At 44.4% G+C, this 22,277-nt stretch overlaps 1 protein-coding gene across 1 annotated transcript in view; it reads left to right on the top strand.

Annotated features, from left to right (window-relative positions):
• Nucleotides 1-7,269: 7,269 nt before the first annotated feature.
• LOC120940588 (unconventional myosin-X-like) overlaps nucleotides 7,270-22,277 on the top strand; it is a 287,319-nt gene continuing 272,311 nt past the window's right edge. Inside the window, exon 1 of the mRNA XM_040353535.1 lies at nucleotides 7,270-7,517. Within this exon, the coding sequence (XP_040209469.1) occupies nucleotides 7,497-7,517 (21 nt within the window). The 5' untranslated portion in view covers nucleotides 7,270-7,496. The remainder of the gene's footprint in view (nucleotides 7,518-22,277) is intronic.

The following is a 22,277-nucleotide window of genomic DNA, read 5'->3' on the forward strand; positions in this document are numbered from 1 at the left end:
GGGAATATTTTGTACTTAATAGCGTTGAGGGGACCTCGGCCGAGATATTGTGGGCAGCTCACAAAGCTACCATTCGTGGCAGGATCATACAGATAGCCTCTAAAAAAAAGAAGGAAAAGTCTGCGGAGGTGATGAAGCTTGAGAAAGACTTTTTAACCCTGCGCAGACAACATAAGAAGGATCAGACGGCGGTTCAGGCCTCGCAGCTCGACGCCGCTCGACTAGCTTTAAATTTAGCTTTGACAGTTAGGGCGGAACGTTCGCTAAATTGGTCCAGTGCTAGATTTTACTTATATAGGAACAAAATGAACACGATGCTAGCCACCAAGCTCTCGCCGAGGTTTCGTTCGTTCGCTCTACCCAAGATTAAGACCAGGGACGGGACAACAACCCTTAACCCCAAACGCATACTGCAAGAATTTGAAACCTTCTATACCTCCCTTTATCGGGGGTCAGGGATGGCCGGACATTCCGAGATTAATTCCTTTTTGGACCGGTTATTGATCCCGAACCTACAGGAGAGTCATGTAGACTTGATGGAGGCACCGATCTCCATAGAAGAAACTATAGAGGTTATTAAGGGACTTAAGGATGGTTCGGCCCCTGGACCAGATGGTTTCTCAGTCCCATATTACAAGACTTTCTACGAAACCTTGGCTCCTCACCTCACTAAATTCTTTAATTCAAAACGGGGGAGGGAGGGCGGTTCCATGCACCCAAATATAAATGAGGCGTTTATCTCAGTCATCCCCAAACCAGATAAGGACTCGGAGCTCGTTGAAAATTACAGACCTATATCACTAATCAATAACGACTTAAAAATATTGACCAAGATACTAGCCAACAGGTTAAATTCATTTATAAAAATATATATTCATAGGGACCAGGTTGGATTTGTCCCTGGTAGACAGGGCCCTGACCAGGTGAGGCGAGCAATCGATATTATTTCTCTGCTTCAGTCGGGCTGGGATGGGAACCCGCGTCAGGAAGGACTCCTCCTTTCTTTAGACCTACGAAAGGCGTTCGACTCTATAACGTGGGATTACCTCTTTGAGACTCTGCGACGCTGGGGTTTTGGAGAACAATTCCGGGGGTTGTTGAAATCTTTATACTCTGAACCCAGTGCACGGGTCAAATTACAGGGTTTTTTTTCGGGCTCCATTAGTATTGCTAGAGGTACTAGACAGGGCTGTCCATTGTCCCCCTTGATTTTCGCAATAGCGATTGAGACACTTGCTATTGCGATCAGGTCGGATCCGGATATTAGGGGGGTATCTTGCGGCTCCCAAATCCATAAATGCGCTCTCTTTGCAGACGACCTTCTTCCCCGACCACCTCTCTTCCAATTCTTTGCAACTTATTGGAGTCCTTCGGGAAAATTTCGGGTTTGCGGGTGAATTGGAATAAATCTCAAGCCTTAAACATTTCCACCCTCCCCTCGGTGATCAATCACTTGAAACCCTATTATGAGTTCCAGTGGGCCGAATCATCCATTCGTTACCTAGGCATAAACCTTACAACCAAAATTGAACATCTCTACCAGGCTAATTATCCACCTATATTTCGGAAACTAGAGCTAGACTTACAGACGTGGGCTCGACACAAACTTTCGTGGACAGGTAGGGTTAATGCAGTCAAAATGACTCTCCTACCAAGGTTACTCTACTTGTTCAGATCTCTACCAATAGCGGTTAATAGCGGTTAAAAAAGACCAACTCCGTTCACTACAGAGTAAAATTCTGAAATTCATTTGGGAGGGCAAAGGTTATAGAGTGGCACAAAATGTCCTTTACGGGCTCAGAACACAAGGAGGTCTTGGACTACCAAATCTGTTTAAATACTACCAAGCAGCCAGACTAGCACAATTTTCTGCTATTTTTGCGGAATGTGAAAAACCAGAGTGGATAGATATGGAAGGTTTTGCGATCCCTAGCCTCTCAATAGAGAGCCTTTTTTGGTCATCACAAAAATCTAGACCTTCGATACTGTCCCCTACATTGTCGCAATCTTTTAGACTCTGGGATGGCCTGAGACACCTTCCTTCTTTAGTCTCGGAGACTAAGCCTTTGACACGGATCTTTCTCAACCCACAGTTTCCTATAGGGATGGACATTTCAGCTTTCCAATGGTGGCTGGACAAAGGGATCTATAGAATAGGCGACTTTTTGACAGCCACGGGCCCACTTTCACTGGAGCATTGTGTGAGGACACTTGATTTACCGCTATCGGAAAGAGCCCGGCACACCCAAATTTCTAACTTTGTTTCATCCCACTGGTCTGACAATTTCAGGCACGCAACTCTTACTAGTTACGAAAGTTGGTGTAAACAAATGAAGGAACACAAGGGGGGAATATCCATATTATACAGAGCTCTGTCCGAGGTTTCCACAAAATTCTCATACATGGAGGCATGGGAGAGGGATCTGCGGATGACCTGGGACCTGAATAGATGGCACAAGGTAGGTTTGAAAACTTTCAAAGGTCTAGTGAATACTTCCTTAGCTGAAGCTAACATAAAGGTTCTGATGCGGTGGTACCTGGTACCCAGTAGATTGGCTGCGATGTTTCCTACGTCTTCCCCATTATGCTTTCGCAACTGTCAAACGCATGGCACGATGCTACACGTTTGGTGGGAGTGTCCCAGAATCAGGGGATTCTGGAACAGAATCTTTTGCCTTATCAGAAAAGTTACGGGAGTACAGGTGGAGAAATCCCCGCATATCGCTCTGCTAGCTTCCGAAATTCCTCGAGTCTCCAAACCCATACAAAAACTGATAGCTTTCATGCTCATAGGAGCTAAAACCACTCTAGCGGCAGCCTGGAAGCAACCTAGGGTCTCGTTCTTAGCAGCTAAGGGGAAGATTTCATGGATCATGACGCAGGAAAAAATGGTCAGCTCTATCTCCAATACCAGGGATAGTTTTGATGCCATATGGGAACCTTGGGCCAGACATGTGGGCGTTTCCCTATCGCCGGGTCAGGTTCTGACCCCCTCAGGTACTTAATTGGACTACTGGCAATCAACTCTTTTCTTATTGGTTCTTTCCCTTTTTTTTTTTTTTTTTTTTCTTCTCTTTCTTCCTTTTTTCCTTTCCTTCTCCTACGGTCATGATACCTTTAGTACAAGACACGCTTTGAGATGTTTGTTTTAGTTATTATACTAGTCTTTTAATAGACGACACTTTCGGGGGAACACCCTGGGGGAGGGGGAGAGTTTGGTTGGGGAGTGGGAGGTTCTTCTACTCACACATCCCTTAGGATACGTCAGGAGGTCTAGAGTTCCTCTCAACATTTTGAGCGGGGTCCGAGGTTATCTAGGGTCACAAAAGTCTCTCATCGTTATTAAATTTTGCTATCCTTTTATCCGACACAGTATGCTCCCTTTACGGGGTGTCGGTTGAGACTCTGTACGAAAAGCGTTGTTTTGGATCCTCGTCCCTCTTCAACTCTGGCTACACATAGATGGGTAGGAGATCTCCTACGGGGACATTAATTTATATTTTTATTACTCTCTCTTCATGATGCTAGATTAACTTAAGATGTACATTGAAATTTGGATTTATTGATCGCTGTTTCTTTTTTTTTGTTGTTTTTTTTTTTTTTTTGAATGATATGTACTGAGTGCTTCATGCTATACTTTGTATGATTTTACTTCTTCATTAATAAAATAAAACTTTAAATAGAAAAAAAGAAAAATTGTATGTTAGTGACAGTACTCAATTTTCTTACTTTAGGGGGAGAGAGAAGAGGAAGGGAGAGAGAGGGAGGGAGGGAGAGCGAAGAGGAAGGGAGAGAAAGCAGAAGACGGAAGGGAGAGAGAGCAGTGAAAGGGAGAGAGGGCAGAGGAAGGAAAGGAGAGAGAGCAGAGAAAGGGAGAGAGAGCAGAGGAAGAAAGGGAGAGAGAGCAGAGACAGGGAGAGAGAGCAGAGGAAGGGAGAGAGAGCAGAGGAAGGGAGAGAGAGCAGGGGAAGGGAGGAAGAGAGCAGAGGAAGGGGGAGAGGGAGATAGAGAGAGAGAGCAGAGGGAGGGGAGAGAGGGAGCAGAGTAAGGGGGAGAGAGATAGACAGCAGAGGAAGAGAGAACAGAGGAAGAGGGAGAGCAGATGAAAGGGGAGAGAGATAGAGAGCAGAGGAAGCGGGGAGCGCATATGAAGGGGGAGAGAGCAGAGGGAGAGAGAGTGAGCAAAGGAAGAGAGCAGAGGGAGAGAGCAGAGGAAGAGAGAGGGAGCAAAGAACGAAAGAAGAGGGAGGGGGAGAGAGAGAGCAGAGAAAGCGCGAGAGAGCGGAGGAAGCGAGAGAGAGCAGAGGAAGGGAGGGAGAGAGCAGAGGAAAAGAGAGAGGGAGGAAAGGAGAGAGAGCAGAGGAAGATGGAGAGCAGAGAAAGAGACAGAGAGGGAGAGGACGAAAGAAGAGGAAGGGAGAGAGAGGAGGAAGAGAGAGAGAGAGCAGAGGAAGCGAGAGAGAGCAGAGGAAGAGAGAGAGAGAGAGGAAAGGAGAGATAGAGAGGAAGGGAGAGCAGAGAAAGAGAGCGGTAGGGGGAGAGAGCATAGGATGAGAGAAGAGGAAGGAAGGGAGAGAGAGCAGAGGAAGAGAGAAGAGGAAGGAAGGGAGAGATAGAGCAGAGGAAGAGAGAGAGGCAGAGCAGAGAAAGAGAGAGAGGTAGGGAGAGAGAGCAGAGGAGAAGAGAAGAGGAAGGGGAGAGAGAAAGAAAGGGAGAGAGAGGAAGGGAGAGCAGAGGAAGGGAGAGAGAGCAGGGGAAGGGAGGAAGAGAGCAGAGGAAGGGGGAGATGGAGATAGAGAGAGCAGAGGAAGGGGGCGATAGAGAGCAAATGAAGGGGGAGAAAGATAAAGAGCAGAGGGAGGGGAATAGCATCTGAAGGGGAGAGAGCAGAGGGAGAGAGAGTGAGCAAAGGGAGAGAGAGCAGAGGAAGAGAGAGGGAGCAGAGAATGAAAGAAGAGGGAGGGGGAGAGAGAGAGCAGAGGAAGCGAGAGAGAGCGGAGGAAGCGAGAGAGAGCAGAGGAAGGGAGGGAGAGAGCAGAGGAAAAGAGAGAGGGAGGAAAGGAGAGAGAGCAGAGGAAGGTGGAGAGCAGAGAAAGAGACAGAGAGGGAGAGGACGAAAGAAGAGGAAGGGAGAGAGAGAGAGAGAGAGAGGAGGAAGAGAGAGAGAGAGAGCAGAGGAAGCGAGAGAGAGAGAGAGAGCAGAGGAAGAGAGAGAGAGGGAGGAAAGGAGAGATAGAGAGGGAGGGAGACCAGAGAAAGAGAGAGGTAGGGGGAGAGAGTATAGGACGAGAGAAGAGGAAGGAAGGGAGAGAGAGAGCAGAGGAAGAGAGAAGAGGAAGGAAGGGAGAGATAGAGCAGAGGAAGAGAGAGAGGCAGAGCAGAGAAAGAGAGAGAGGTAGGGAGAGAGAGCAGAGGAGAAGAGAAGAGGAGAGAGAAAGAGAGGGAGAGAGAGAGGAAGGGAGAGCAGAGGAAGGGAGAGAGAGAGCAGGGGAAGGGGGGAAGAGAGCAGAGGAAGGGGGAGATGGAGATAGAGAGAGCAGAGGAAGGGGGCGATAGAGAGCAAATGAAGGGGGAGAAAGATAAAGAGCAGAGGGAGGGGGATAGCATCTGAAGGGGAGAGAGCAGAGGGAGAGAGAGTGAGCAAAGGGAGAGAGAGCAGAGGAAGAGAGAGGGAGCAGAGAATGAAAGAAGAGGGAGGGGGAGAGAGAGAGCAGAGGAAGCGAGAGAGCAAAGGGAGGGAGAGAGCATAGGAAGAGAGAGGGAGGAAAGGAGAGAGAGCAGAGGAAGATAGAGAGAGAGGGAGAGCAGAGGATGAAAGAAGAGGAAGAGATAGAGAGAGAGAGAGAGGAGGAAGAGAGAGCAGAGGAAGCGAGAGAGAGAGAAGGAAGAGAGAGAGAGAGCAGAGGAAGCGAGAGAGAGAGCAGAGGAAGAGAGAGAAGGAGAAAAGGCGAGAGAGAGAGGGAGAACAGAGAAAGAGAGAGGTAGGGGGAGAGAGCAGAGGATGAGAGAAGAGGAAGGGAGAGAGAGAGCAGAGAAAGAGAGAGAGAGGGAGAGAGAGAGGGAGGGAAAGCATAGAAAGAGAGAGAGGTAGGGAGAGAGAGCAGAGGAGGAGAGAGGAGGAATGGGGAGAGAGAAAGCAGAGGAAGAGAGAGCGAGAGAGGGAGGGAGAGCAGAGGAAGAGAGAGAAGGAGAAAAGGAGAGAGAGAGTGAGTACAGAGAAAGAGAGAGGTTGGGGGAGAGAGAAGAGCACGGGAGAGAGAGAGCAGAGAAAGAGGGGGAGAGAGAGGGAGGGAGAGCAGATAAAGAGGTAGGGAGAGAGAGCAGAGGAGGAAGGGGGAGAGAGAAAGCAGAGGAAGAGAGAGCGAGAGAGAGCAGAGGAAGAGAGAGAGGGGGAGAGAGGGAGGGAGGGAGAGCAGAGAAAGAGAGAGAGCAGAGGAAGGGAGAGAGAGAGCAGAGGAAGAGAGAGAGGGAGAGAGGAAGAGAGATAGAGAGTAGAGCGAGAAGGAGAGAGAGAGAGAAGAGGATGAGAGAAGTGGAAGGGAGAGAGCGAGCAGAGGAAGAGAGAGAGAGAGCAGAAAAAGAGATAGATAAGTAGGGAGAAAGAGAGCGAGAGAGAGCAGAGGACGAGAGAGAGCAGAGAAGAGAGAGCAGAGAAAGAGATAGAGAAGTAGGGGGAGAGAGAGAGAGCAGAGGACGAGAGAAGAGGAAGGGAGAGAGAGAAAGAGAGAGGTAGTAAGGAAAGAGCAAAGAAATACTCTGTATGGCACTATAAATCCCAGCATGGCAGGCTCGGATTCCTCAGACCATGCTGCCAACATCAACAGGTATACAACTATGTATGGGACAAACTTGTATTGGCAGCCTATATGACTTATGTCATGTTTGTATTTTGCCCAGAGTTGCAGTTCCATGTATGGAAAGTGAACACGCATGGGGTAGACGGAGTGCAGAGCCCCATTGTAGGAACACTCGGACTGATGATAGACAGGTCTGCCCCGTAGAGCCGTTCCAGCTGTTGCATCCCTCCTCCCCTCCTCCTCCCCCTCACACACAGCACCATTGAGTGCACAGTGTCCTGGCCGTCCAGTTGTTCATGTCCTCATGTCCGCCCAGTGAATGCGGCCCATTGAGAGAACAATCCCAGAGCCACGAGCTCACCTTTGACAGGAGAGCTGCCCAGGGCGCTGATAGGACGTGTGCAGAGAAGAAGGCAGAGTGTAATGATAGGGGAGGGACTGAGGGGGCAGTCTTCCCGAGAAGTGTACACTACGAGCAGTCCGCACACTGCACTCTACTCTACGGGACAGCACGGGACGTACACCGGGCTCCGGACACTTATACACCGGGCAGGGAAGGAGCATGTACCACACTCTGTGCCCTCTTAGGATACTTACCTAGGACAAAGGTGGCCCTTCCACATCCCAGGAGGAGAGGAATGGAGTGTCTGGCATAGTCCATCCAATCTAAGTGTAGACTTGCTGAGCCGGGGACAGACAATGGATAACTTCTTTAGTGAGGTGAGTTGTGCTCCTCTGTACATTGCATTGTTTGTATATGGGAAACTTGGATTATGTGATCCAGTGTAATGAATACAGAGCTGTGTTATCAGTGGAGGGGGAACCTCTGCACCCCTATGGGGCTTCCAGGGGGACTAGAGACAAAACTTTGGGGTCACTTTTTTGTCATCTGTGTGTGCACAATTCCTGTCCTATAGGGAATCCCTGATTGTTTGTCAGTGTCTCCATTGGAAGAATTTCCTCTATTCCTGTTCTGGTGACAACCCAACATTTAGGAGTTACTTTCATTATTACTATGGAGAAGATGAACCTCCTTTACATTGGGGAGTCTTTTTTTTCCAGACAATATTCCAATCCCTCACCACTGTAAAGCATATCTAAACCCAAGTGCAAATATTGTGTGTGTGTTGTTGTGTTGATATATATATATAAAATTGTTTTCCTTTATTTTTTATTTTATTTTTTTTATTTTTTGTTTTGCTTGTTTTGTTTTTGTTTTGCTTTGCTAAAACACTTTCAATGGTATATTTAAAAGACCAAGAGAGAACAAATACGAGACATTTGTTGTTGTAGTTTAGCTGTTCATACACCGCTAGAATTTCTGTCCAAACCTCTCATTTTCACAACGTTGGTTTTGAGTTTTGAACATTTAGTGGGGTCACATCGGTGTTCAGACGAGAAGATTGGAAGGAGCAGGATGGAATTTTTTTTCTCGAATGAACTAAATCCTGTGAATGTGGTTTTCATCTGGGGAAAAGTTGTACTGTAATGAAACCTGTTGAATACGTCTGGAATTCCATTCAAATAGCAAGTCTGGATGACATTTTTAAAGAATATCAAACTAAATGAGTTAACTCAACAATGCCAAGAATTTTTTTTCTGACCAATGACTTCTTCAGAATTTCTGTGAGAACATTTTGGACAAAAATCTGTGCATGGCCAGCTTTATGTATCTACATTTCGACATGATCGTACGATAATCGGATCGTTAGTACAGAGCCGGTCACGACAGTTCACCCGATATTAATCGATCGGACGAGCGCGAAAATATTCCTTGTACAATACCAGATTGTACGATTTTCATTTAGTCAGTACAATTGTCACCCCAAAATATAATACAACACATGACATCACTTCCGATGTACGAGAATTTTCCTGACTTTAGTAACCTATTCAATTTCTACTTTCCGCTGAAATATTTTCAGGGGAGGGCGCTTCGGCTGCGGCGATACACAGTCGCATTTAACCCTTTCTTCAAATGCTAGCGGGGGTTAAAAGTGCCCGGCTAGCGGCCGAATGGCGCAGCTAAAACGATGGTAAAGCGCCGCTTTTTAGCGGGCGCCTTACCGATAATGCAGGCAGCTGGCAGTGTGAAAAAGCTCTTGAAATAATTCAGCTTTACTCCATGCCCAAATAAATATAGCCTAGAGAATGTACAGACCCCCCTTAAGCACAGATGGACCCCCCTTGAGCAAAGATGGACCCCCTCCATCAGCACAGACCCCCCCATTCTGCACAGACCCCTACATTCAGCACAGATGGACCCCCCTTCAGCACAGACCCCCATTCCACACAGACCCCTCCATTCAGCACAGACCCCCCTTCAGCACAGATGGCCCCCCCTTCAGTACAGACCCCTCCTTCAGCACAGATGGTCCCCCATTCAGCACAAACCCCCCCTTCAGCACAGACGGACCCCCCTCCCCCATCCCATTTATTACCTAAGGTCAGCCATCAGCGCGGCACAGCACAACACTGGAGGGGGAGGCGGCTTCACTCTGCTCGCTGTGCCTGTGTGACATCCGGCCAGGGACCGCTCAGACAGACCGCGGCCGTGAGAGAAGGGGATGGTTGGTCAGGTGCAGTGGCGTCACCCCGCACCAGACCACCCCCTGCCCCCCCCTTGCAACACCATGGCCAACAGCTCGCCTCTCTCTCCCTGTTCTAACCTGCCTGTCACCGCGGCGCTGTCACTGCTTCAGTCGCGGAGGGGTTTCATTAGTCTTCAACACCTTCTCGATTTTCCAGGGGGGGTCAATTGCCCCCCTTTGCCCTATAGAACAGACGCCTATGTGTACAGATCTCCTGCTGAATTGGAGGAGAACAGAACAATTGTCACTTTTGTGACATCCATGTACATTCAGTTTCTTCCTCACTGAACTGAACAGACCCATACAGTATTTGATCCACAGCCAGCTGGATGTAAATAGACCTGCGCCCGTTTACATCCTTTTCTCTTCGATCTTTCACCTTCAGGTGGCAAAATAATTTAAACAAATGCAAACCTTCTGGCCTGTTTCACTGGGACTCCGTCTGGTGCAGTTGGCAGGAGATCTGTGAATAGATAATCTGCTGGTTTGGAGAAGAATGGGACAAAAGTCACTTCAAGTCTTTATGCATTTACTAACTGGATCTTTCTGGACCCACACTGGATCTGTGGACAGTTGTTTACATCAGACTGCCTCCGATCTGTCATAGTTAGGTCTGGGAAACTGGGAAAAGATGCAAACCCTTTCTTTTTATTTGTTTTCCAGACCTGGACTGAGTCAGAAGTATTTGTGTGTAAAGCAAAACACGTTTGTTTACATCCGCCTATCCATAGACTTACATCATTCTGATCATGTTCACCTGAAAAACAGACACATCATATCACCTTTGTGAAAGATGCCTTTCACTTTTTTCTTTTCTGGACCTAGACGGACTTAGAGGTAGTCAGATGCAAACAGACGCATATCTGTTTACATCCGCCTGCCCATAGACTAAAGCTGGCTATACATGGATTAAAATTTAGCCGATTCAGCAGGGCTGGTTTTACCCAAGTCAATCCATCGATCGCTTTGGGTACAAGCAGTCTGTCATATTTTTTACATACGATTACTGCTGGCGGCTATAACCGCAAGCAGCAGTCTTTGTGTTCTGCCAGCCAGGAAGGCTCCCGACACCCCCTGCTGGCAGAACACAATATTGCTCCAGAATGCATTTCCCTATCAAAACTGACTTTGTTGATGGGGGAATAAAGTGATTTTCTGTCCTTCCACCTACAGTGGAAGGACAGAAAATCAAATCATCTATGGGCTGCCCAGCATTGAGCTTTTGTTCAGATCTGTTTGCAAAACTGGCAGGCAGATCTAAACAGACTGCTCGTCTGAAACGGACCATTAGATGTACTTACCTTTTCATTTTTTGTATTCTGCATAGATCGGGGCAGCCATTTTCAACTTTTTTTTTCTTCGTGGAGCACATGGAATAATTTCCAGGTCTCAGGAACCCCAATTAATCAGGGATTAGTGGAAAAATGACTCCTATTACAGTGGTCTGCTCAAGGAACCCCTAGTAACCTCTGGAGGAACCCTAGATTGCTCTGTAATGAATGGCTCCACTGGGGAAGATGCTGCTGTGTCTGGTTGTGATGATAATATTACACAGGATGAAAAACTTTTAATAGATCTTACCTTTTCCTGAATTCTTGGAAACTTCCTAAAAAAAAATGTTGTTGTCAGTTCCTGTCGCCTTTGACTTTCCTGTTTTTCCCTGAAGTAACAGGGACGTGATCTGGACGGATATATGAACTGGACCATTACCCTTCCTTGTCATTTATATCTGTCCTGCAGTATTCCTCATGGTTTTGGATCTGTGGCAGTGCTGCTTTCACATTTCTTCTGTGCAGGAGCATAGCGTGTGGCTGTATATTTTCTTTTTCTGGTTTTAGCCTTATGTTTTGTTAGTGGCCAATTCTATATACAACAAAACAAAGCAGCTATGTTTGAAACAAGGAGATGGCAGAGTGCCTGATTTCTAACAAAGGTCTGGTATTTCCTTTAGTTTGGCTTTCCTGTGAGGGGTACCTTGATGACTGGAGTTGAGCGTGCAGTCCGACTCACACCAGAGAAAGATGAGACGTATATCTGGCAAAGTACTTGGGAGAAGAAAAACATTATAGAGGTGTTATTGCCTTTAGATCTTTGTGTGATTCCTCACATTGCATTGCATTCAAAAGCCAAACTTTTTTTTTTCCATTTTGGATAGAGCAGGAAATGGTTAAAACCCCAGCCAAGTTTTTTACTTTTGCTATTTTTGTCCCATTGGGGGATCCCCCCTTCAATTCCCTTCCTATAGACACAACAAACTCTTCAAAGTGAAAGAGTATGTTTTGGTATACTTTAAAGCTGAGCTTTGAGCACAACTAAAATACATATATGAGCGCTGTTTTACCTGCCAAACGTTTTTGTATTTCTGTGTACCCAGTCCTGAGATTTACACAGCTCTGCCTCACAGCACAGCCCTATCTAGCAGGGGGAATTAAAGTGGTTGTAAACCCTTGAAAAAAATAAAACCCTGCAAGACAAAGGCATAATGAGCATACTAGCTCATTATGAATTACTTACCTTACATTGAAGCCCCCCGTAGCCGTCCTCGTACCCCCCTCCGGCTGGCGACATCTCTCCCGGGGGTTACTTCCGGGTATCGCGGCTCTGGTGCTGTGATTGGCCGAAGCAACGATGACGTCACTCCTGAGCATGTGCGTGGGAGCCGCCGGTGACAGCACATTTACTGAAGCAACGGCGCATACCATGTGCCATTGCTTCAGTTTGCCCCAGTGCGGATGTGCCGATGACATCGGCATATGCAGGGGACAGGGGATATCTCCCAAACCGTACAGACTTAGGAGATATCCTGGGTAGCTACAGGTAAGCCTTATTATAGGCTTACCTGTAGCATAACATGGTCTGTAAGGGTTTACAACCACTTTAACCGATCTTTCTCTGTTGCAGTTTCACTTTAACTTGAGGCCCTTTCACACTGATGCGCTTTTGTGCAGCTTAAGGCTCCATGTACACGGGACATTTTTTACAACTGCTCCTAAATGATTAAACTTGACAGATAGTAACCCACGTTTAAAATGTCAGTTTTGCCACATTTACGTTGCCGTGTTGGCGTTTTGAAGCGTTTTATACCACTTTAACCACTTCAATACCGGGCATTTTCACCCCCTTCCTGCTCAGGCCAATTTTAAGCTTTCGGCACTGTCACTCTTTGAATGACAATTGTGTGGTTGTGCGACGTGGCTCCCAAACAAAATTGATGTCATTTTTTCCCCACAAATAGACCCCTTTCACACTAAGCCACCCATAGCGTCAGCGGTAAACCGCTGCTATTTTACCGCAGATGCTATGGGCGGATTTGCGGCGCATTTCGGCCGCTAGCGGGGCGCACTTAACCCCAGCTAGTGTCCGAGAAAAGGTTAGAACCGCCTGCAATGCACTGCTGTAGCAATGCATTGCAGGTGGTATAGCTGCACTGTCCCATTGATTTCAATGGGCAGCAGCGGTGGAGGAGCGGTATACACACCGCTCCTTCACCGCTCCAAAGATGTGGCTAGTAGGACTTGTTTTACCATCCTGCTAGCGCAACGCTCCAGTGTGAAAGCAGCTTTTTAAGGGTGGATTGAAGGCGCTATTTTTAACGCTATAGCGCCTGCAATATGCCCTCCGTGTGAAATGGGTCATAGAGCTTTCTTTTGGTGCTATTTGATCATCACTGTGGTTTTTATTTTTTGCACTATAAACAAAAAAAGCAGACAATTTTGAAAAAAAACACAATATTTTTTACTTTTTGCTATAATAAATATCCCATTTTTTTATTTATTTTTTAAAGTTTTTTTTCTCAGTTTAGGCTGATGTGTATTCTTCTTCATATCTTTGGTAAAAAAAATAAAATAAGCGATCAAGGGGATTTGATGTTTGTAAATAACCCCCATACTCTCTAAGGACCACATAGTGGCACAGATAGGGTTTAATAGCCAAAAGGTATCTTACAGCTTAAAACCTGCATACACTTTACGTAAACCTGATTATCAGCAGTTTAGCTATGAACTCACCAGTGATGATCAAAGGGTCTTCTATGGATACTTTTAATTACAATGGGGGTTATTTACTAAAGGCAAATCCACTTTGCACTACAAGTGCACTTGGAATTGCAGTCGCTGTAGATCCGAGGGGGGCATGCTAGGAAAATAAAAAACAGCATTTTAGCTTGCACATGATTGGATGATAAAATCAGCAGAGCTTCCCGTAATTTCAGAGCTTCCCCTCAGATTTACAGCGACTGCACTTCCAAGTGCACTTCCAGTGCAATTTAAAGTGCACTTTGCACTTGTAGTGCAAAGTGGAATATCCTTTTGTAAATAACCCCCAATGTATGTTATATGATTGCAAAGACTATAAGATGCTGTACTTACAAATGTAGTTCAACCAGAATTCTTTCTTATTTGTGCATTGCTCGTTAAAAGTGATTCAGATTGTAGTTTGGCTTGCGATAATTGAATGGTGTATATATATTTTTTTTATAAAATAATCCATTTAGAATAATTGCATCCTGAATTGTTTAAGTTGGGAGTAGAACTCATATTTGCTACAGATGCCTGCCAGCTGTAGCAATGTGACCACGTTAGTGCATAGGGTCACACTCCCCTGGGGTCAATATACAGTACATGCAGGGCCGCCATCAGGTATTATGGGGCCCCTTACACAGCTCTCTGGAGCAGAGAAGCGGGGGGAGTGCTGCCACCTGAAATTGAGAAGCGGGGGGGGGGCGCCACAAATTGAGAAGTGGGGGTGGTATATATATATATATATATATATACACACACACACAATTTTTTTTTTTTTTTATAAACTACAAAAAAGGGGGGTTGCTATCTGGGACCTCTGGGCCCTTTAATAAAATAATATATATATAAAAATATATATATATATATATATAAAAAAATAAAATAAACATTTATAAAAAAAAGGGGGGGGGGTTGATATCCAGGGCCCTGGGGACCTCTGGGCCCTTTAATAAAAAAAAATATATAAACAAAAATAAAAAAATAAACATTTATAAAATATATATATATATATATATATATATAAGAAATAAAAATAAATATGTACTACCTGTACCCCCCTGATGGCGGCCCTGAGTACATAGAGCAGTGTTAGTAAGTGATACTGGCAATCCAAGCATGGCAGGGGTGAGATAGGCAGAGTATAGGTTGGCTTCAATAACCAGAACTCGCAAGTCTCCTAAATGCTCATTATTACTGAGAGACTTGTTAGCAATGTTCTCATTTGGAAACTACCATGTGAAATGAGAACTTCAAGGTCAGCAATCAGGCAGCAAGTTAATGCAAAACTGAAGTGCATCACTCACACAAGCCATGTGATGTGTTGTCTCGGGCTGTGTTGAATGGGTTGTTTGATTCTGTTTCTAATACCTTGTAATGTCTACGTTGAAGAAAAAAAACATGCCTTCACTTACAATAAAAGGCACATTTACAAGAAATTCATATCATGTCATTGGCATGCTAAAACTGCAGAGCAGGATGTTACAGAATTTAAAAAGTATGGCGAACAGACACAATGATGAATACCACCATTTTGTTTCCATTTTGCTCCCCCAGGTGTTAGAGCAAGCACTTTTAAATGCATGCAATTGGTGCTAAAGGCACTTTGACTTGTCTGATGAAAGGGTTCATTGAGCCAAATGGTTCAATACACACAAGTGTTTAAGTAAAGGTTTTGCATTTCTATGCACTACGTCGTGTCCTGATTGTTACCTGTGATAGCTAGCCTCCGACAAATGCTACAGGCTTGTCCTCATTTGATGCCCCCACACCTCTGCTAGAACAATTAAATGTAGGCAAAACACAAGACAAATCATGCAGGTAGTAGATGCACATCTGCACAATATAGTAGCTGAAGGCATATAGTAAGTCTTTGTTGGACTTGTGCTACTTGTATGTAACATTTTGTCATATGGCATCTATTAGTCTTTGATTCTCACTCACATTCTACGGTCCCGGTTTGATTTTACTTGACTCGCATTCATGAATATGCAGCTTTCGATCCAAAATCCCACACATGCTCTCGAAACGTAGTCCTTCTCCACAAACCAGTAAGAAGTATTGGCTGATAGAATCCAAGGACAATATAAGAAGGAATGAGCTGGACAGCTTGGCAGCCTGCATAAAGTCTAATTGCTTTCCAAAACACTTTGTACTTGGTTATGTCTGTAAATTCAGACAGAAGTCCGTCGCTGTGGTCTTATGTCTAATATTAATTGAGGCATTTTACTTACGTAGGTAGTAATATAAATGAGGAATGCATGATTTTTGCTTCAGAGTTATGTTATGTCCAGAATTGTTCGCAACATTATCAGGCCTACATTTAGTAAAACCTACATTTTTATGTTGTTTTATATTTTATAGGACTATAAAAAAGTGGCATGCAGAAAGGCTTGCTTTTCATGCCTGCATAATACAAAGCGCCTTTCTGATTAGTAGTGGATTTTGTTATTTTGGGCTGGTTTACGCTGGGAACTTGCTCCTGTGCGATTCACATTCAGTTCTGAGTAGTGCAAGTTCAGCCTATTTAATTTGAATGGCCTGAAATTACAACGCATCAAAAGTAGTGCATTCAATACTTTGGAAACTCACTGCAGCTGGATCCAGTGGTACTTCTGTACCATTCAAACCCATGTAGGCAAACGCATTGCCTTTGTGGCATGTGTTTGGAGTGTCACTAGCTTAATATGGACACCCAAAGCAGATTGCAGCTGCAGTGCATTTTGACCATTGTACAGGAAACAAATACAGGAGCTGCATAAGGTTTGGCTAGTCTGCTCAAACTGGCCATACACAGATCAATTTCTGTGATTTCAGATGATTTCTTTGAGTCAGCTGAAATTCGATTTGTGGATGGCCCTGCCAACCAACTGACTAAAAAAATCAAAGGACCCAGCTGGAAAAATGTCAGTTGAACAAAGACTGCAGCCCATCAGCTGCATTCATTGTGCGGGTATTCTGACAGCCATGGGTACCAGCTTTCAGAATATACAGTGCCTTGAAAAACTATTCATACCCCTTGAAATTTTCCACATTTTGACATGGTGCAACCAAAATTATAAATGTATTTTTTGGGGATTTTATGTGATAGACCAACACAAAGTGGCACATAATTGTGAAGTGGAAGGAAAATAATAAATGGTTTTCCAAATCATTTTCAGATGAATATGTGAAAAGTGTGGCGTACATTTGTATTCAGTCCACCTGAGTCACTTTGTAGAACCCCCTTTCACTGCAATTACAGCTGCAAGTCTTTTTGGGGATGTGTCTACCAGCTTTGCACATCTAGAGAGTGACATTTTTGTCCATTCTTCTTTTCAAAATAGCTCAAGCTCTGTCAGATTGGATAGAGAGCGTATGTGAACAGCAATTTTTGCCACAGATTCTCAGTTGGATTTAGGTCTGGACTTTAACTGGGCCATTCTAACACATGAATATGCTTTGATCTAAACCATTCCATTGTAGCTCTGGCTGTATGTATGGGGTTGTTTTCCTGCTGGAAGGTGAAACCTCACCCCAGTCTCAAGTCTTTTGCAGACTCTAACAGGTTTTCTTCTAATATTGCCCTGTGTTTGGCTCCATCCATCCTCCCATCAACTCTGTCGCTGTCTCTGCTGAAGAAAAGCATCCCAACAACATGATGCTGCCACCACCATGTTTCACAGTGAGGATTGTGATGTGCAGTGTTAGTTTTCTGCCACGCATTGCGTTTTGCTTTTAGGCTAAAAAGTAAAATTTTGGTCTCATCTGACCAGAGCCCCTTCTTACACATGTTTGTTGTGTCCCCCACATGGCTTCTCACAAACTGCAAATGGGACTTCTTATGGCTTTCTTTCAACAATGGCTTTCTTCTTGTCACTCTTCCATAAAGGCCAGATTTGTGGAGTGCACGACTAAAAGTTGTGCTATGGACAGATTCTCCCTCTTGAGTTGTGGATCTCTGTAGCTCTTCCAGAGTTACCATGGGCCCCCATAATAATGCTCTCCTTGCCTGACCTATCAGTTTACGTGGATGGCCATGTCTTGGTATGTTTGCAGTTGTGCCATACTCTTTCCATTTTCGGATTATGGATTGAACAGTAGTCTGTGAGATGTTCAAAGCTATTCAAAGGATATTTTGTTTATAACCTAACCCTGCTTTAAACTTCTCCACAACTTTATCCCTGACCTTCCTGGTGTGTTTCTTGGCCTTCATGATGCTGTTTGTTCACCAATGTTCTCTAACAAACCTCCGAGGGCTTCACAGAACAGCTGTATTTATACTGACATTAAATTACACACAGGTGGACTCTATTTACTAATTAGGTGAATTCTGAAGGCAATGGGCTCCACTAGATTTTAGTTAGGGGTAAGGGGGCTGAATACAAATACACACCACACTTTTCAGATATTTGTTTGTTAAAAAAATGTGAAAAGCTTTTATCATTTTCCTTACACTTCACAATTATGTTCCACTTTGTGTTGATCTATTACATAAAATCTCAATAAAATACATTCATATTTTATGGCTGTAACATGACAAAAATTTGGAAAATTTCAAGGGATATGAATACTTTTTCAAGGCACTGTAATAGCTGACAGTGGGAGTTTGGTCCATCCACACTGTTTGGCATTGATGGGTGAAACTATAGATATCTCTCATTCGGCTCAGCATGTATGGCTAGCTTTAAGCGGGCCATAGACAGAGTGATTTCCTTTTTCTGCAACCACAGGAATACCTCCTGCTGAGCCATTGTGTTCTCCCAGTGGTGGGTGGGGGAAGCCATCCTTAGCCGCTAGCAATAATCGCATGTAAAATCTGACAGGCTGGATGTGCTCAAATTGATCAATCTATCAACTTGGTACATTCAGCCTGCCCATTCATGGTTCAAATCTCTGCCAGTCCCTGCTGAACTGGCCAAGATTCAAACCGCCTAAGGCTGGCTTAAATCTTAGGTGACCCTACCACTACCTATCTCATGTTATTTTTTTTTTTAAATAACAAACATGTCATACTTACCCCCACTGTTCAGTTAGTTTTGCACAGAGTGGCCCCGATCACCATATTCTGGGGTCCCTCAGTGGCGCTCTCCTCGCATTGGGAAACCACCTAGGAGAAGTGCTCTCTCTGGGGGTTACCGTGCAGGTACACCCCCGAGTCCAGCTTTTGCGTCCATAGACACAGACTCGGCGCCCACGTCATTGGATTTGATTGACAGCAGTGGGAGCCAATGGCTGTGCTGCTATCAATCTATCCAATCAAGAGCCGAGAAACGGCCAGAGAGGGTGTGCGTGTCTCTGGCTTGGGAACAAATGGGCTCAGGTGAGTAAAACGGGGGGCTGCTCAGTGACAGAAGTTTTTTTTTTTTACCATGGGATGGATTAAGGTGAAAAAAAAAACATGAGGGTTTACAACCCCTTTAAGATGGCTGCCTGTCACCAATTCTGGCTATTTTTGATACTGTGCAATGCAGCTGACTACTGGGAAAAAAATGTCAAATTGGCAAATAAAAAAGCATACTCCTAGGATTATGGTTGGCATGGAATATGTAGCATTGGCTGCAGCTGCCTGTATCACTCATTGCCCCGTCCATTTCCATTGACATAAACCAACTTTGGACAGTACTGAGGCACACAGCATCACTTTGAAGATTTGCTGCCATAATGTTAAGTTTACCTAGGCATAGACCAGAAATAACATTGCCCCCCCCCCCCCCCCCCCCGAAGATGGTGGCACATGAACTTAGGGTACTTTCTTTACAAACAAAGGATCTGCTGGTTATGAGTTTTGCGTGGTGTAGGCAGGTTAAAACTATGCATTATGTATTGTGTAGCCTACATTTCATTGTAATGGTATACTAATCATATAACACAGGATTGTGAGTACATTCCACTGATGGGATGGTAAATAATAATAATAAATGTGAACCAAAGAAAAATGAGTTTGGCTACTGGCAGAAACAATAATAAATACAATAATAAACAATAATAAATAATAATAAAATGATAATACATAACACGTTTGGATGCTGGGTTGCCTCGGTTTGTAATGAGAGATCTAGGACGTTATGACCATCAATGTTGTCTTTATTGAGTCTGTATGAAAATGTACTTGTCACAAGAGCATACACAGTTTGCAACAGTTTCAATACTATTGTGTAGTATGAATGACTAGTGCTGTGTAAGTGGTTTTGGATAATAGAGATTGGTAAGAAGCGGTGTGGCATGATTACATGACCAATTTAAGCTCACTGACAGACGCTCTGTAAGATTTGTTATTTTAAGTTCAATAAGACTGCAGTGTACCAATAGACACATACCCGTTTGTTGTACATTCCCTCATACCACGACATAAATGAACCATGTTTTGCGTTTATTATAGACAATTCCCATTCAATGACTATACTCATCTATGTAACACGTCTTTTCTACTGATCACCTGCCTTTTGTTGGCTCAGTATGGAGGCACAGGTGAGAGACGTCCTCCGTGTTTGTATATGCATTGAAAGAAAAGCTTTGTACACTGTGTATAATTCATTTGTTGAACTACCTTGCTTGCCGTTTATTTATTTTCAAGATCAAAAAGCACCTTTTATATAGAAGAAACATTAGCGGTAAAGAAACACTTTATATCCAAGTTAAATTGAAAGCTCTGCTAATGATTAACCAGGCATGGTACGTTAAGGCAATAAAGCTTCAGGATCCGGCTTCAGCTTTCTGACTTGTTCCACTTGTTAGCACTTGCTTTTTTTTAAACAGGAGCGTGACGTCACTAACAGTCAGTACAATCTGCTGACTACTACTTTTTAACCTCAGCCAGCTAACCGGGAAATCCTAGAAACCCAAACGCAGTGTTTTATGACTTGCTATGCGCTTTGTAACTGAGACACTATGCTGTAAAACTGTCTGTTTTGGAAACAACATATGCTCTACACGTCTCTTCTTTGGGAGTAAAACAAGGGAGCATTCCATTGAAGTGCTTTTTAATATTTAGGGTCATAGATGGGCAGTTGTCCCACCAAGAATAAGAGGCAGCTGCCTATTCTGAAGCCTACGACAGTACGATGTGATCCTGTGTGTAGCTCAGCCAAAAAGCAGAATAATGCATACAGTTAAATATTTCATTCTTTTCTCAGTGACTAAAGGGGCAGATTGACCGCTTTGCACAGATTTTACAACAAACTGAAAGATTTCCTTTGGAAACTGTACATGATCTTTGCCCATCAGGGACAATGGGCAGACAAATCAGCACTAATTTGAGACGTGAATGGCTACCCTTAAGCCCCGTACACACGATCGGACCTTTGTCCGACCAAACTCGCATCGGAATTCCATCGGAGTAAAAGAAAACATGTTCTCTATCTAAACTCCGATGGAATTCTTCGGAATTTCTGATGGAATTACTCCGATGGGGCATACACACGATCGGAATTTCCGATGGAAAAAGTCAGTCGGGGCTTTAGAACACATTGGGATTGATTTGTTAAAAGAGAAGCGGCTGTTCACCCAGCAAAGTAAATGTTTACTTAACCACTTCCCGACCTCCTCATGTACATTTACGTCGGCAGAATGGCACGGACAGGCACAATCACGTACCTGTACGTGCCTGCCTAGACGTGGGTGGGGGGTCCGATCGGGACCCCCCCGGTACATGCGGAGGTCGGGTCCGCTCGGGGAGCGATCCGGGACGACGGCGCGGCTATTTGTTTATAGCCGCTCCATCGCGATCGCTACCGGGAGTTGAAGAACGGGGAGAGCCGTGTGTAAACACGGCTTCCCCGTGCTTCACTGTGGCGGCGCATCGATCGAGTGATCCCTTTTATTAGGGAGACTCGATCGATGATGTCAGTCCTACAGCCACACCCCCCTACACTAGTAAACACATACACAGTGATCCCTAAATGTTACAGCGCCCCCTGTGTTTAACTCCCAAACTGCAACTGTCATTTTCACAATAAACAATGCAATTTAAATGCATTTTTTGCTGTGAAAATGACAATGGTCCCAAAAATGTGTCAAAATTGTCCGAAGTGTCCGCCATAATGTCGCAGTCATGAAAAAAATAGCTGATCGCCGCCATTACTAGTAAAAAAAATAAAAAAAATAAAAATGCAAAAAAACTATCCCCTATTTTGTAAACGCTATAAATTTTGCGCAAACCAACCGATAAACGATTATTGCGATTTTTTTTACCAAAAATAGGTAGAAGAATACGTATCGGCCTTAACTGAGGAAAAAAAAAAATTATATATGTTTTTGGGGGATATTTATTACAGCAAAAAGTAAAAAATATTGCATTTTTTTTTCAAAATTGTCGCTCTATTTTTGTTTATAGCGCAAAAAATAAAAAACGCAGAGGTGATTAAATACCACCAAAAGAAAGCTCTATTTGTGGGGAAAAAAGGACGCCAATTTTGTTTGGGAGCCACGTCGCACGACTGCGCAATTGTCTGTTAAAGCGACGCAGTCCCGAACTGTAAAAACCCCTTGGGTCTTTAGCCAGCATATTGGTCCGGGGCTTAAGTGGTTAAAATTGGTGTTCGCCTTGCAGAAAGAATTTAGTGAGTACTTTAAAAACAGTTGTAAAGGCATATTTTTTTTCCCGGAAAATAACAAACATGTTATACTTACCTGCTTTGTGCAGTGATATTACACAGAGCGTTCCTGAACCTTCTCTTCTCGGGTCACTTATTGACCCTTTCCACTCTTCCTCTTCTCCAAGTGCCCCTATAGAAAGTACTACAGGGGCACTTGTGTGGATTCACTTCCGATCCAGGCTGTGTTAGTTTATAGACACACACAGTGCAGCTCAACTCCGCCTCCAACTCCCTCCTCACAGGATTTGATTAACAGCAGCAGGAGCCAGTGTCTCCCACTCATGCCACTCTCTACTG

The sequence above is a fragment of the Rana temporaria genome, chromosome 5, assembly GCF_905171775.1.
Source record: "Rana temporaria chromosome 5, aRanTem1.1, whole genome shotgun sequence".
Lineage (NCBI taxonomy): Eukaryota > Metazoa > Chordata > Amphibia > Anura > Ranidae > Rana > Rana temporaria.